The sequence below is a fragment of the Bubalus kerabau genome, chromosome 12, assembly GCF_029407905.1.
Source record: "Bubalus kerabau isolate K-KA32 ecotype Philippines breed swamp buffalo chromosome 12, PCC_UOA_SB_1v2, whole genome shotgun sequence".
Lineage (NCBI taxonomy): Eukaryota > Metazoa > Chordata > Mammalia > Artiodactyla > Bovidae > Bubalus > Bubalus kerabau.
The window spans coordinates 28,602,142-28,617,367 of NC_073635.1; the positions used below are offsets into that span (position 1 = coordinate 28,602,142).

Consider the following 15,226-nt stretch of genomic DNA (forward strand, 5'->3'; position numbering starts at 1 on the left):
ATGATGATACATATAATGAATCTGTTAACTAGAAACAAACATCTTAATATGATCTTCTTTTAAATAACTGAGAAGTCGTTTCAAGACTTTGTACAGCCCTGGGGTAATCACTATGAACACCAATTATCATTATAAATATTACTAAAAAGAAGTCTGATTGGCAAAACTCCAGGTAATAGAGTTCAACTGAGCCTCAGTAACTGGGAAAAAAAAGTGAACTCTTTTCAAATAACCATCTATAATGCATTTTTATCCCTTTTCATTAAGTATTTATTCATGTAAGAAATATTTCTCAAGCAACTAATATACACGCTAGGGAATAACAAGTCAGCTAAGATGCAGTCCCTTCCTCAGACCATTTTATAATCTAATGGAAACAATCAGACAATCGCACGAGTCCTGGTAAGAGGTGGTGGGTGCTGATTCCAACGTTCAGCAAGGCTGAGGGTGAACAAGCCAGAGGTCCCGAGAAGAGAGACTTGACAGCAAATGACAGCTGACTGTGGGGAGCCGTGACACACATGAAAGTATTTGAAGAGAGAAGTGACCGAATCAAAATGATGTTCAGAATGGACACACGCCAGGAAACCATGTAGAGATTACTGGAAAAATGTAAGTGAAAAGTTCAAAGAGGACAACGGCAGCAAGTATCCAAATGAAGGTGGATGCTAGAAATATCAGAATGAAAAAAATCCACAGAATTTCATACCTGAATGTCTCCACCCACTGACTGGAGAAAAGGAAACAAAAGAGTTCATTGGAAGGAAAAGAAAATGAACAGAAGGCTACAGAGACATTCAACAAGAGACATCCACTATGAATGCACGGAGAACGCTCACTGTTTGCAAAGTCATTTTATGATGATCTTGACATTATGTAACAGCATCCAGAAATAAAATACTCACTTGTCATTCGCATTTCAAAATATTGTGGATAAAAACATAAATTCATGGTAGCACGATATTCTTAAAGACTTTTAAAGACGTCACTGCAAGTCATCTTTGTGTGTGTGCTCAGTCACTCAGTTGTATCCAACTGTCTGTGACTCCATGGACTGCAGCCCATCAGGCTTCTCTGTCCATGGGATTCTCCAAGCAAGAATACTGCAGTGGGTTGCCATTTCCTCCTCCAGGGAATCTTCCCAATCCAAGGATCAAACCTGCATCTCCCATTTGGCAGGCAGATATTTTTACAACTGAGCCACCTGGATACCCACAAGTGATCTTTACATGCATCAAACATGCACAGTTTCCACTTAACTCTAACAAAATCACAAGGGTGAATCAGGATGATGGATGTTGAAGAGAACCAGATCCAGCTATTCAAAAGTCCATCATATAAACAGCTATGATCCTTCGTGGACTTTGTAGATTTGTGCTTTACTGCCAGGACTGGAGAGATTGCTGAGATGTTCAGTTCAGTTCAGTCACTCAGTGGTGTCCAACTCTTGTGACCCCACAGACTGCAGCATGCCAGGCCTCCCTGTCCATCACCAACTCCCAGAGCTTACTCAAACTCATGTCCATTGAGTCAGTGATGCCATCCAACCATCTTACCCTCTGTCCTCTCCTCCTGCCTTTAATCTTTCCCAGCATCAGGGTCTTTTCAAATGAGTCAGCTCTTCGCATCAGGTGGCCAAAGGACTGGAATTTCAGCTTCAGCATCAGTCCTTCCAATGAATATTCAGGACCGATTTCCTTTAGGATCGACCAGTTTGATCTCTGTGCAGTCCAAGGGACTCTCAAGAGTCTTCTCCACACCACAGTTCAAAAGCATCAGTTCTTCGGTGCTCAACTTTCTTTATGGTCCAACTTTCACATCCATACATGACTACTGGAAAAACCATAACTTTGAGTAAATGGACCTTTATTGGCAAAGTACTGTCTTCTGCTTTTTAATATGCTGTCTAGGTTGGTCATAGATTTTCTTCCAAGGAGCAAGTGTCTTTTAATTTCATGGTTGCAGTTATCATCTGCCGTGATTTTGGAGCCCCCAAAAATAAAGTATCTTACTGTTTCCACTGCTTCCCCATCTATTTCCCATGAAGTGATGGGACCAGATGCCATGATCTTCGTTTTCTGAATGCTGAGTTTTAAGCCAACTTTTTCACTCTCCTCTTTCACTTTCATCAAGAGGCTCTTTAGTTCATCTTCACTTTCTGCCATAGGGATGGTGTCATCTGCATATCTGAGGTTACTGATATTTCTCTTGGCAATCTTGATTCCAGCTTGTGCTTCATCCAGCCTGGCTTTGTATGATGTACTCTGCATAGAAGTTAAATAAGCAGGGTGACAATATACAGCCTTGACATTCTCCTTTCTCAGTTTGGAACCAGTCTGTTCCAAATGGAACCAGGACTGTTCCATGTCCAGTTCTAACTGTTGCTTCTTGACCTGCATACAGATTTCTCAGGAGGCAGGTCAGGTGGTCTGGTATTCCCAGCTCTTGAAGAATTTTCCACAATTTTTTGTGATCCACACAGTCAAAGTCTTTGGCGTAGTCAATGAAGCCGATGTTTTTCTGGAATTCTCTTGCTTTTTCTGTGATCCAGCAGATATTGGTAATTTGATCTCTGGTTCCTCTGCCTTTTCTAAATCCAGCTTGAACATCCCAAAGTTCTCAGTTCATGGACTGTTGAAGTCTCACTTGGAGAATTTTGAGCATTACTTTGCTAGCATGTTGCTAAGTCACTTCAGTCGTGTCCAATTCTGTGCGACCCCATAGACAGCAGCCCACCGGGCTCCCCCGTCCCTGGAATTCTCCAGGCAAGAACACTGGAGTGGGCTGCCATTTCCTTCTCCAATGCATGAAAGTGAAAAGTGAAAGTGAAGTCGCTCAGTCGTGTCCGACTTGTAGCGACCCCATGGACTGCAGCCTACCAGGCTCCTCCGTCCATGGGATTTTCCAAGCAAGAGTACTGGAGTGGGGTGCCATTTTGGCGTTGCCTTTGAGACCTGGGTTTGATCCCTCAGTTGGAAAGAGCCCCTGGAGAAGGGAATGGCAACCCCTCCAGTATTCTTGACTGGAGAATTCCATGGACAGAGGAGCCTGGTGGGTTACAACTCATAGTGTTGCAGAAGTGGACATGACTGAGCGACTTTCACCTTTTACTTTCTTTGGGATTGGAATTAAAACTGACCTTTTCCAGTCCTGGGGCCACTGCTGGGTTTTTCAAATTTGCTGGGATATTGAGCATGGCACTTTCACAGCACCGTCTTTTAGGATTTTAAATAGCTCAGCGGGAATTCCATCACCTCCACTAGCTTTGTTCATAGTGATACTTCCTAAGGCCTACTTGACTTCGCATTCCAGGATGTCTGGCTCTAGGTGAGTGATCACAACATCATGGTTATCTGGGTCATGAAGATCTTTTTTATACAGTTCTTCTGTGTATTCTTGCTGCTGCTAAGTCACTTCAGTTGTGTCCGACTCTGTGCGATCACATAGACAGCAGCCCACCAGGCTCTTCTGTCCCTGGGATTCTCCAGGCACGAGTACTGCAGTGGGTTGCCATTGCCTTCTGCGGTATTCTTGCTACCTCTTCTTAATACCTTCTGTTTCTGCTAGGTCCATACCATTTCTGTCCTTAATTGTGCCCATCTTCCATGAATTGTGCCCATCTTTGCTGAGATGTTAGGGATTGTATTTTGCAATTGTATTGCAGTTGGGTTGACAACAGTCTCACAGTTTGCTTTATAAACTCTACAGCATTTCACTCACTCTTTCCTTTCTTTCTCTATCTCTTTAGTGATGATGGGCAGCAAGTCATTGCTCCATCCTAACAACAGGTAAAAAGCTGAACAGACTGAAAAATCAATAGTTGTTCTGGGATCCATAAGACAGGGTAGGACACAGGGCACACTGCTGCCCCCAACTGGAGAGATAAGACAGACAAACGAAGGACATCTCGCCTTCCCAAGCAGAGGCTCATGAAGGGAAACCACCCCAGGAGTCAATGAAAGTGAGTGAAGTCACTCAGTCATGTCCAACTCTTTGCAACCCCATGGACTGTAGCCCACCAGGCTCCTCCATCCATGGGATTTCCAGGCAAGAGTACTGGAGTGGGAAGTCAATACAGGGTAAGAAAACCTGAACTGTAATTCACGAATTGCCAGAGGTTCGGGTGGACAACTCTGAGAGTTAAAAAACTTGCTGGTGGTCCAGTAGTTAAGACTCCACGCTTCCACTGCAGGAGCACGGCTCCGATCCTTGGTCGGGACCTTGCCACACAGTGCAGCCAAAAACTAACCAACCAAAAAGCTTCAAGCAGACCCCGTCATAAGAGAAAAGAAACCATTTTGAAATATGCCAGAGCACTCTGGCATATTAAATGTAAGACCAGATAACTATAAAACTTTTAGAGGAAAATATAGGCAGAACACTCCTTGACAGAAATAGAAAGACTGGATCCACTCTCTATTTTGGATCCACCTCCTAGAGTAATGAAAATAAAAACAAAAATAAACAAATGGAACCTAATTAAACTTAAAATAATTCAAAAAATACATACACCCCGGTGTTCACTGCATCATTATTTATAATAGCCAAGACATGGAAGCAACCTGCTGCTGCTGCTAAGTCGCTTCAGTCGTGTCCGACTCTGTGCGACCCCATAGACAGCAGCCCACCAGGCTCCCCCGGCCCTGAGATTCTCCAGGCAAGAACACTGGAGTGGGTTGCCATTTCCTTCTCCAATGCATGAAAGTGAAAAGTGAAAGTGAAGTTGCTCAGTCGTGTCCGACTTGTAGCGACCCCATGGACTGCAGCCCACCAGGTTCCTCAGTCCATGGGATTTTCCTGGCAAGAGTACCTAAATGTCCATTAACAGAGGAATGAATAGAGATGATGTGGTAAATATATACAATGAAATATTACTCAGGCATAAAAATGAATAAATAATGCCGCTTGCAACAACATGGATGAACCTAGAGATTTTCGTATTAAGGAAAGTCAGACAGAGAAAGACAAATATCATATCACTTTTATGTGGAATCTTAAAAAAAATCATACAAATGAACTTATTTACAAAACAGAAACAGATTCACAGATGTTAAACACAAACTTATGGTTACCAAGGGGGAAAGGTTGGTCGGGGGGATACATTAGGAGTTTGGGATTCTTACTAACTGGTTTAATAAGTGTTGGAGGGGAGGTTCCTATATGGTTGTTTGAGGGATGGATATAGTTTGAGATTAACATATACACACTGCTGCTGCTGCTAAGTCGCGTCAGTCGTGTCCAACTCTGTGCGACCCCATAGACGGCAGCCCACCAGGCTCCCCCGGCCCTGGGATTCTCCAGGCAAGAACACTGGAGTGGGTTGCCATTTCCTTCTCCAATGCATGAAAGTGAAAAGTGAAAGTGAAGTCGCTCAGTCGTGTCCGACTTGTAGCGACCCCGTGGACTGCAGCCTACCAGGCTCCTCTGTCCATGGGATTTTCCAGGCAAGAGTACTGGAGTGGGGTGCCATTGCCTTCTCCAAACATATACACACTACTGTATATAAAATAGATAACCAATAAGGACCTACTGTATAGCACAAGGAACTCTACTCAATACTCTGTAATAACTTACATGGGAAAAGAGTCTGGAAAAGAATGGATCTATGTTTCTGTATAACCAAATCACTTTGCTGTATACCTGAAAATAACACAACATTGTAAATCAACTATACCCCAATATAATAGAAAAATTAAATTTAATAAAGACATAAGCAAGTATCGTTCGTATCATCATTTTAGATTCTTTCCTGCACTGTGTCCAGTCTACTTTACAGACGGGCTTAAAGCCCATCAAGCGGTCTTCACTTCTGATCCAGTGTTTTTGATCTCTAGCACTTCTTGGAGGTTCCTTCTGAGACTCCCATCTCGCTCCTTACACTGCCCATTTGTCCTTGTAGGTTGTCTTCTCTATCCACTAGAGTCCTTGGAATATTAATCATAGCTGTTTTACATTCCTGGTCTGATAATTCCAAAATTCCTGACCCCCTTCACCCTGCTTGATGACCATGACACCCTGCCTTCTTCACCTATTTGGCGCTGAGCCCAATCTCAATCCTCTATTGCAGTAATCATGATCCCTAGTCATTTGTCTTGAATAATAAAGCTGGAGAGGTACCGTTGTTGTTTTCTTCTGTTCCTGTTTGTTGGAGGTTTCTGTTGAGATACTCTCAAGCTCAGAGATTTCTGCTTCACAGTTTTAACTTTCCATTTTAATCACCTGGGAGCTTTAAACAATACCTCTGTCTAGATCCCACCCCAAGAGAATCACATTCAATCAGTCTGGGGATGTTTAAAAGCTCCCACATGACTCTAATGTGTAACCAAGGTTGAAACCTACTGGTGTTAATAACTCCCTCTCTATACATACAAGAACAATAAGACTCCACGGACTTGGTGACTTGCTCCAGGTTATAAAGAAAATTGAAGAGCAGGACTAGAAACCAGAAAATTCCGATCAGGTTTGGGGCTTTCCTTCCACATTGAGGCCTCTGTTCCCAGCTGAAGAGCTGGCTTGACCCTTGTTCCCCAGAGACGTCTCCATTCACCTGCTCCTGTTTCTCGTCTTAGGAATGTTCTGGTTTTCTTGTTCTTGTTCAGTTGCTGTCGTGTCCAACTTTTTGCGACCCTCATGGACTGCAGCGCACCAGGCTTCCCTGTCCTTCACAAAGTTCCCAGAGTTAGCTCAAACTCATAGTGACTGAGTCTGTGACGTCATCCAAACATCTCATCCTCTGTTGCCCTCTTCTTCTTTAGCCCTCAATCTTTCCCAGCATCAGGTTTTTTTTTCAGAGTCAGCTCTTCGCACCCATGGCCAAAGTATTGGAGCTTCAGCATCAGTCCTTTCAATGAATATTCAGGGTTGATTTCCTTTAGGATTGACTGGTTTGATCTCCTTGCAGCCCACAGGACTCTCAAGAATCTTCTCCAACACCACAGTTCAAAAGCATCAATTCTTTGGCACTCAGCTTTCTTTATGGTCCAACTCTCACATCTGTACATGAATACTGGAAAAACCATAGCCTTGACTAGACAGACCTTTGTTGGTCTGGCTTTCTGGACATATCTTAATGCCTCTCTCACTGTTTTTTGGGTTTTGTTTTTTTTTAACTGAAGGATAATAGCTTTACAGTATTGTGTTGGTTTCTGTTGAACATCAACATGAATCAGCCACAGGTACACATGTGCTCCCTCGCTCTTGACCATCCCTCCCCATCCCACTCCTCTAGGTTGTTCAGTTCAGTTCAGTCACTCAGTCATCTCCAACTCTTTGTGACCCCATGAATCACAGCACACCAGGCCTCCCTGTCCATCACCAACTCCCTGAGTTCACTCAAACTCATGTCCATCAAGTCGGTGATGCCATCTAGCCATCTCATCCTCTGTCGTCCCCTTCTCCTCCTGCCCCCAATCCCTCCCAGCATCAGAGTCTTTTCCAATGAGTCAACTCTTCACATGAGGTGGCCAAAGTACTGGAGTTTCAGCTTTAGCATCAGTCCTTCCAACGAACACCCAGGACTGATTTCCTTCAGAATGGCTGGTTGGATCTCCTTGCAGTCCAAGGGACTCTCAAGAGTCTTCTCCAACACCACAGTTCAAAAGCATCAATTCTTCAGTGCTCAGCTTTCTTCACAGTCCAACTCTCACATCCATACATGACTACTGGAAAAACCATAGCCTTGACTAGACAGACCTTTGTTGGCAAAGTAATGTCTCTGCTTTTGAATACGCTATCTAGGTTGGTCATAACTTTCCTTCCAAGGAGGAAGCGTCTTTTAATTTCATGGCTGCAATCACCATCTGCAGTGATTTTGGAACCCAGAAAAATAAAGTCGGACACTGTTTCCACTGTTTCCCCATCTATTTCCCATGAAGTAATGGGACCAGATGCCATGATCTTCGTTTTCTGAATGTTGAGCTTTAAGCCAACTTTTTCACTCTCCACTTTCACTTTCATCAAGAGGCTTTTTAGTTCCTTTTCACTTTCTGCCATAAGGGTGGTGTCATCTGCATGTCTGAGGTTATTGATATTTCTCCCAGCAATCTTGATTCCAGCTTGTGATTCTTCCAGCCCAGCGTTTCTCATGATGTACTCTACATATAAGTTAAATAAGTAGGGTGACAATATACAGCCTTGATGTACTCTTTTTCCTATTTGGAACCAGTCTGTTGTTCCATGTCCAGTTCTAACTGTTGCTTCCTGACCTGTTTCTCAAGAGGCAGGTCAGGTGGTCTGGTATTCCCATTTCTTTAAGAATTTCCCACAGTTTATTGTGATCTGCACAGTCAAAGGCCTTGGCATAGTCAACAGAACCCCATTTGAGCTTCCTGAGTCATACAGCAAATTCCCATTGACTATCTATTTTACAAATGGTAATGTATGTTTTTCCATATTACTCTCTCCATACAACCCACCATCTCTTCCCCTCACCCCACTCCGTATCCATAAGTCTGTTCTCTATGTCTGTGTCTCCAATGCTGCCCTGCAAAGAATTTCATCAGTACCATATTTCTAGATTCCATATATATCTCTTAGAGGAAAACACAGGCAGAACACTCTATGATATAAACCACAGCAAAATCCTTTATGGCCCACCTCTTAAAGTAATGGAAATAAAAACAAAAATAAATAAGTGGGATCCAATTAAACGTAAAAGCTTTTGCACAGCAAAAGAAACTATAAACAAGGTAAAAAGACAAGCCTCAGAATTGGAGAAAATAACAGCCAATGAAATAACTGACAAAGGATTCATTTCCAAAGTATACAAGCAGCTCATACAAGTCAATACCAGAAAAACAAACCACCCAATCAAAATCTGGGAAACAGATCTAAACAGACATTTCTCCAAAGAAGACATACAGATGGCTAACAAACACATGAAAAGATGCTCAACATCACTCATTATTAGAGAAATGCAAATCAAAACCACAATGAGCTATCACCTCTCTCACAGTTTTCATTTTGGTTTTGCATCCCTCCCCTCCTCCACTGGACCCAGTCTCATAGCACTGAAATCATTCTCGGACTCTCCAGCCTCTTTGTAAATAAATGCCCTTCCCTGTACCCTGGACTAACATTCTCTGGGCAACATCACCTCCAGTGGCATTGCTTCTCCACATGACCCTCTTGATACGAACCCAAAACTCATCGTGAGTTCTGACATCCCAGGTACTGGCTCACTCCCTCTGTTCTTCTGTCTCCCTCACCTTCTTGCACCCACTTCTCTCGGGGGAGCCCCTTTGCCAAACCGCAGGTGCTGCAGCCATCTTCCCAAGGGCACTTCAGAGAGTGGGGACTGTGGTAAAAGTCATCTGCATTTTGAAATCGCACCCCTTGATTCTGAGGCCCAGCTCCACCCTCAGGCTCTCCCCAGTCCCGCAAGCCTTCATGGGCTTCCTGGCTTCCCTCACCTCCGCCCTTCCCATCTGCAAGGAGCTTGCAGCTCTACTCTTGTCAGTCCGGTGGACCAGTAACCCCCACTGTATTTGTTTTGTTAGTTCATTAAATCCAAGACGGGCACAGATAAAATAAGGACATTTTAGAATGGTACCACTTTGGAAGAAAATCGGGTCGTGTTGTCCTTTGCTAATGGAATATTTTCACCTGACTCATCAATCTTTAGCTCTAATTATATCTCCATTTCACCGCTCCGTGGCTTACCACTACTGCCCCTGTCGATTGAAATGTTTTATTTTGAAGTCTTTGGACTACTTGCCAGAGACTTATAATACCCATAATTTAAAGAGGGGAAAAAAAAAAAAACCTTATAAAGCCTCCATGTCTTCATATCTTATATGATACATCAACAGCCTTGAAACACTATAGAACTTTCAAATCTAACAACTCGAAACTAAATTAGCTAAAGCTTTGATTCACATACAGATGGAGATCAAAACAGGCTGAAATGCATTAGGCAACATTTATGCTTACGGCCATAATTAGACAACCGCTATAATATTGAAAGGAAAACGAATTTTACAAACTAATCAATTGAGCCTTTCAAAAGAAAAAAAAAGTCAGCTTATTCCAGCAATTAATTAAGGGGCAATGTTTCAGTTGCAAATAATTTATATCAAATAAGTAAACTCATTTAAAATTAATTAGCATTACCATAAATAAACATACTGAAGACTATACCAAAATCTGAAACTCTACCAAACATTTTTGAATCACATAAAAATTTAGCTAATGGGCCTCCAATTATTACCAACTAAATAACAAATAAACAAATTTCAGTGTTTTGCCTGTCATTAGATTATTTCAAAAGAGCAGATGGCACAACAAATCTGATATAGAAACATCTTCTGTCAAATCATCTTCAGGATTCTAACAACCCAACATTTGTAAAATTCAAATCCAAGAAAAGAGTCTAGTATTACTAAGTAAATGTGGGCATTGATTTTTGTTTGTTTAGTTTGACCAAGGACATTCTATGAAGATGTATATTCAAAGCCACAAATAAAATAACTAAAGGGCTTCTGGGTGTATCGTTTGACTGTAATAGGCCCTGGTTTTATGTTACTGAGCTCTAAAAATCTGATTAACGAGAAGGAAACCACACACACATTAAGTGAAATTAGTCTAGGAAAAAATACTTCTAGGGTAGGTGCTTTATTTACTGAATACTTACTATGTTCACCACTGTGCTACCGCAGGTTATTCCCATTTTACAGATGAGGAAACTGAGGCTCAGTGTATTTTGAACATGGGTCTTGCTCTTTCCCCTATACTTTTCTGACTCCATTAATATGTAGGTTGAAATGTTTTTTCTTCTCTAACCTATTGGATCAAAAAAGGAGCTGAAAATCAGTCACCATGTCACAGTCATGTCGTGAAACGGGATTTCACCATATTTTAGGTGTCTTGTCACAGGTGTTACTGGCATTTCCACTCTTTACTCAAGGTTCCTTGTGGTTTTTCTTGACTTCTACTTGATATCAAAGGGTATTTACCACAAATGTATGAAACAAAAATGGTTTAGGAAATGCACTATAACAAACAAAACTCCAACAATATTTAACGGTTATAAAAACTGATAAAGGTAATGGGTCTGAGCAAAAAGCTACATGTTCTAGAAGATTACAAGTATCCACAGACGACATAAAGAGATTCCTTCCAAATGAGCTCCCTATTTTTATTTACAGATAAGGGAATTTAACCTGATAACAAGTCTTACAAACAAAAAAGGTTACTGACTAGTTGAGGGACAGTGTGAATGATGAAGAGCTATAATCCTCTCATCTAGTTATTAGTCTAGAGGTGATGATAGGATAGCTATTTACTGCCTTGCCACCTAGAAAGACAGGTTATTACAAGTAAGTCATCATTCGCTCCTCTGGATACAAAGAACCGAGCTGTGTGTCACCTAATACACAGCAGTTCCTCTTTCTTGATAGATGGTGCCTACTAAATCAGTCTCTGGACAAAGGTGGTATCAGCAAGCTGATTCTATTCATTCATTAACTCCATCATTCCTTCCCACATCTTTTGAACTAATAGTGTCTTTTTATATTTTAATGTGACTACTAGAACATTTAAAATATGTGGCTTGTATTATAATCTCCGTTGAAGGGCTCTATAAAATTTTTTTTTTAAAGAAATGCTTCTGAGGCATTAGTAGATTCTAATTACTATCTGTGGAAGTCAAAAAATAAAATGAAAAATGACCTTAAATGAATCTGAAAGTCCATCCTTCCAAACTAAGGCAAAATGAACGGGGCATAAGTGCAGGGCCCCCCACCTCCATTTCCTCCCCACCCCACTGCCAGTTCAAAGGAAGAAACCAGGGGCAACACGGGGGGAAAGCAAATATAACAGAAATTAGCCCAGAGACCTTGGGAGCCACGCTTACCACTAATGCCCCTGCAGAGCTGACCCCAAAAAGTACTAAGGGATGCAGGACTTCCAGGAGAATGGTCTCTCTCTCTCTCTCTCTCTGTCTCTGTCTCTCTCTCTATAAATATATATATATATATATGTTTTAAAACACATGTAAAGTAGTGAAAACCCAGAATTTATCAACATAAAGCATTAATGAAAAATGTAAGGCCCAGAGAAGCCGGTTAAGAAATGAGGATTCTTCACCCCATTGGACTAGAAAGGCTTTCTAGCCCCTCCCACTGCCCCCCCTCACCCCCCGCTGCCCCCGTTTCCAGCCTCATCTGGGAGGTGCCCTCTCTTCTTTGCTGCCCATGGGGAACCACCAATCTCCCACTGAGGACCAAAGGGTCTCAAAGCTAGCCTGATGCTCACCTGATAACTTTGTTGAGCGGTGCTGAGGTATCATTTCCCTTTGGTTCTTTGGCCTCTCTTTCAGTGTCTGAAATTCCCTCTCAGATCAACCGTAGGGACTAGCCTGGGGCACCCTCTCCACCCTTACCTTATTCCAGCCTCGAAGTTCACTCTTCCTGTTTTCAGATCCCTTTCTTCACCACTCAGATCATATTCTATGTGGTTTAAGTAACTCAAAAGAAAAACACTTAAGAAATCTATCTAGTCATTTGATCATGTAAGAAGACAAAGTTGCAAGTAGATTTATTACAAGACTTTATCAAGGGACAAGATTACTTCTCTCTACACTGAAGGAAATTAAATATTGTATCAGGAAAATTATTTTTAAACAACATCCATTATTTCACAGTAATTAACAATAAGAAACTGGTCTAACAAATAGGAATGATTAAATAAATTGTGATAAATTCACATAGTGGAGTTACTCCATAACTATTAAAAATCATGCTTTTGAAGACTAATGACAAAGGAAATGCACACAATGAAAATAAAGACATAACTATTTACATAAGATCTGACTATACAAAATATCATACATACACCATGTTAATAGTGACTACCTCAAGATGGTGAAATTACACGTAATATTTTTTCTGTACATATAGTTTCTGTGATTTTAAATTTTTTACAATGAGCATATATTACTATTATAATCAGAAAAATATACACATAAAATAAACTATTATTCCCTAGTTTGTGATTTTTATGGTAAGCCCGATTTTTAAAAGAGTACCACCAAAAAGCTTATCTTTCATGGAAAAAAGTCATACCACCTCTAAAGATGATATATAATACAGTACAGTTTTTTAAAATTCACTAGAACCCTGTGTCAGCAAAATTAGTTATACAGATATGATATTGGTTTATCTTGCTTGATATCATTTTGGCTTATCTATAAAATCATCCTCAACTCCAGTGTAATAGACTTCCCTGTTTGAAAATCAGCAAGATTTATTTAAGGGGCATTAAAGGATAAGACCCGATTAGCCCTTTCTAAAAAATCAGTAGCCAGTTGCAGTATAAAAGTTCAAAGCAAAACTCATGTAAAGCTAGCCCCACAGAAGTAGCAGCAAAAAATATAAAATGGACCTCAGCAATTATAGAAACAAACCTTCCAGTGTTATTAGACCAAATGCTTTTGAACCTATTAAGAATTTTCAAAACTCAATTCAAAGAAATTATGGCACATTCTAAAGAAGAGAAAGTGGAGTCACTTCTCATAAAATGAGTTATTGTTTCATTCTTATCCTTTCAGAAAAGGTCACCTCATTCATTCCAAGGTCTTCTCTAAATAAAAGAGTTTATAATCAAATTAATCGCAGTGTTGCTCATAACAAGGACTTTTTCCTCCTTTCTGTCCCCTCCAGCCACTGCGCTATAATGCATTTCACAGTCGGTTTATGCTTTCTTAAGGGCCCAATATTGCATAATTCATGCTTATTTTTCTGCACACATTTAGTAAAAGTCCCCTATGTGCAGGCCCTCGATAGTGACACAAATCCCTCAAGAACTTGGGGCTTGAAGAGTGTCTCAAAATACAAAGAAATATATTTTATACTTATATAAGATACAGAATTCTGTAATTTGCTCTGCTAAGCACATCATTAAAAAGATATATAAATTAATACTAACAGTATTTGATAGAAACCTTGCTTTTAAAAGGAACGTTCTAACCTAGGGCCCTTTGTCATCTGTTCTATATTCTGCCATCTTCTTTTTCAAGGGAAACTTGGTTCCACAGAGACCATTAGGCATATCATGGCAGTTCAGAATGGCTATTCAGGACTTAACATTTGATTCCAATACTTGCAATTATGATTTCAAGGCAAACATTACACACTGGAATGGGCACAGATAAAAAGATTCTTCATCTTAATTTATATAGAAATGTTACAAGATGGTCTCCATTCTTCATGCTTTGTTATAGAATGTGTACAGAAATGATGGCCCTTATCAACCTTTTTTAACATACCTCCCCTGGAAATAGAACAAATTCAGGCACTATTCACATTACTCAATATTTTACAATCACGCTCATTTCAAAACCTATCACATGTCATGAAAAGGTTTTCTAGAAGTCAGATATATAAAATCTACTTCACAACACTGAGAAGTGCAAATGTTAACAGCTGATGTGTGTGTATAATTATTTCAAATAAGAAAAATATCAAGACTATTTGTAACCTCTTCTGCCTTTCTTAGAGTAGTAAAAAATCAGAGAAAGAGAAATAACAAAGGCAAAAAGTAGAAAAGCTATGAAAGCCAGTAAAGACTTTCGGGTATGAAAAAAGCTGCACTCTGTACACAGGGTGAATTCTTCTGGACAAAATCTTCCCAGAGTTTCAGGACCTGGAAAGCCATTGTTGTCTATAATTTTCCTGTAATGTTTCATTGACGGTTTGGGCTCAAACTGATTTGCCGCGTAACGATAGAGGCCAAACTTCGGAGCTGTGCGATCGTTAAATGAATAAGCAAAGTATCCACAAAGATTGATACCATCCAATATATAGGCTAGAAAAACAAAAGGACAGGGGAAAAGTTATTAAAATATTTTGCCCACAACATTTTGCCTTTACTGAGCCCTGGTGCATCAGAGAAACTGTCAATACCATTTCAAACTACTTCTGATTAAATTAGATTTCATCAGTAAAGCTCCTTTTATCCGAAGACAAAGTGGCAACCATCAAGACAAATACTTAGGTACATATAACATAGTAGGTTTTACATACTTTAATGATGTACTTGGGTTCAATCTTTAAGTACGTCAAGTAGGCAAGACTGCTATGAAGCCATCTAATATGGAGAAGAGATGGTCAGGGCTCTGAGCAGCCTAGAATAGTTTCGAGTTATTTTTTCATCTTCCACTTTTAGTCAAACTCCTCTTTCCTTGGGGAAACTAGCTAACACTTGGACTTTTTCAGTGTTGTCAAGGAAT

At 40.6% G+C, this 15,226-nt stretch overlaps 1 protein-coding gene across 1 annotated transcript in view; it reads right to left on the reverse strand.

Annotated features, from left to right (window-relative positions):
- Nucleotides 1-14,464: 14,464 nt before the first annotated feature.
- KL (klotho) overlaps nucleotides 14,465-15,226 on the reverse strand; it is a 36,169-nt gene continuing 35,407 nt past the window's right edge. The window contains exon 5 of the mRNA XM_055541831.1: nucleotides 14,465-14,802. Coding sequence (XP_055397806.1) covers nucleotides 14,465-14,802 — 338 coding nt within the window. The remainder of the gene's footprint in view (nucleotides 14,803-15,226) is intronic.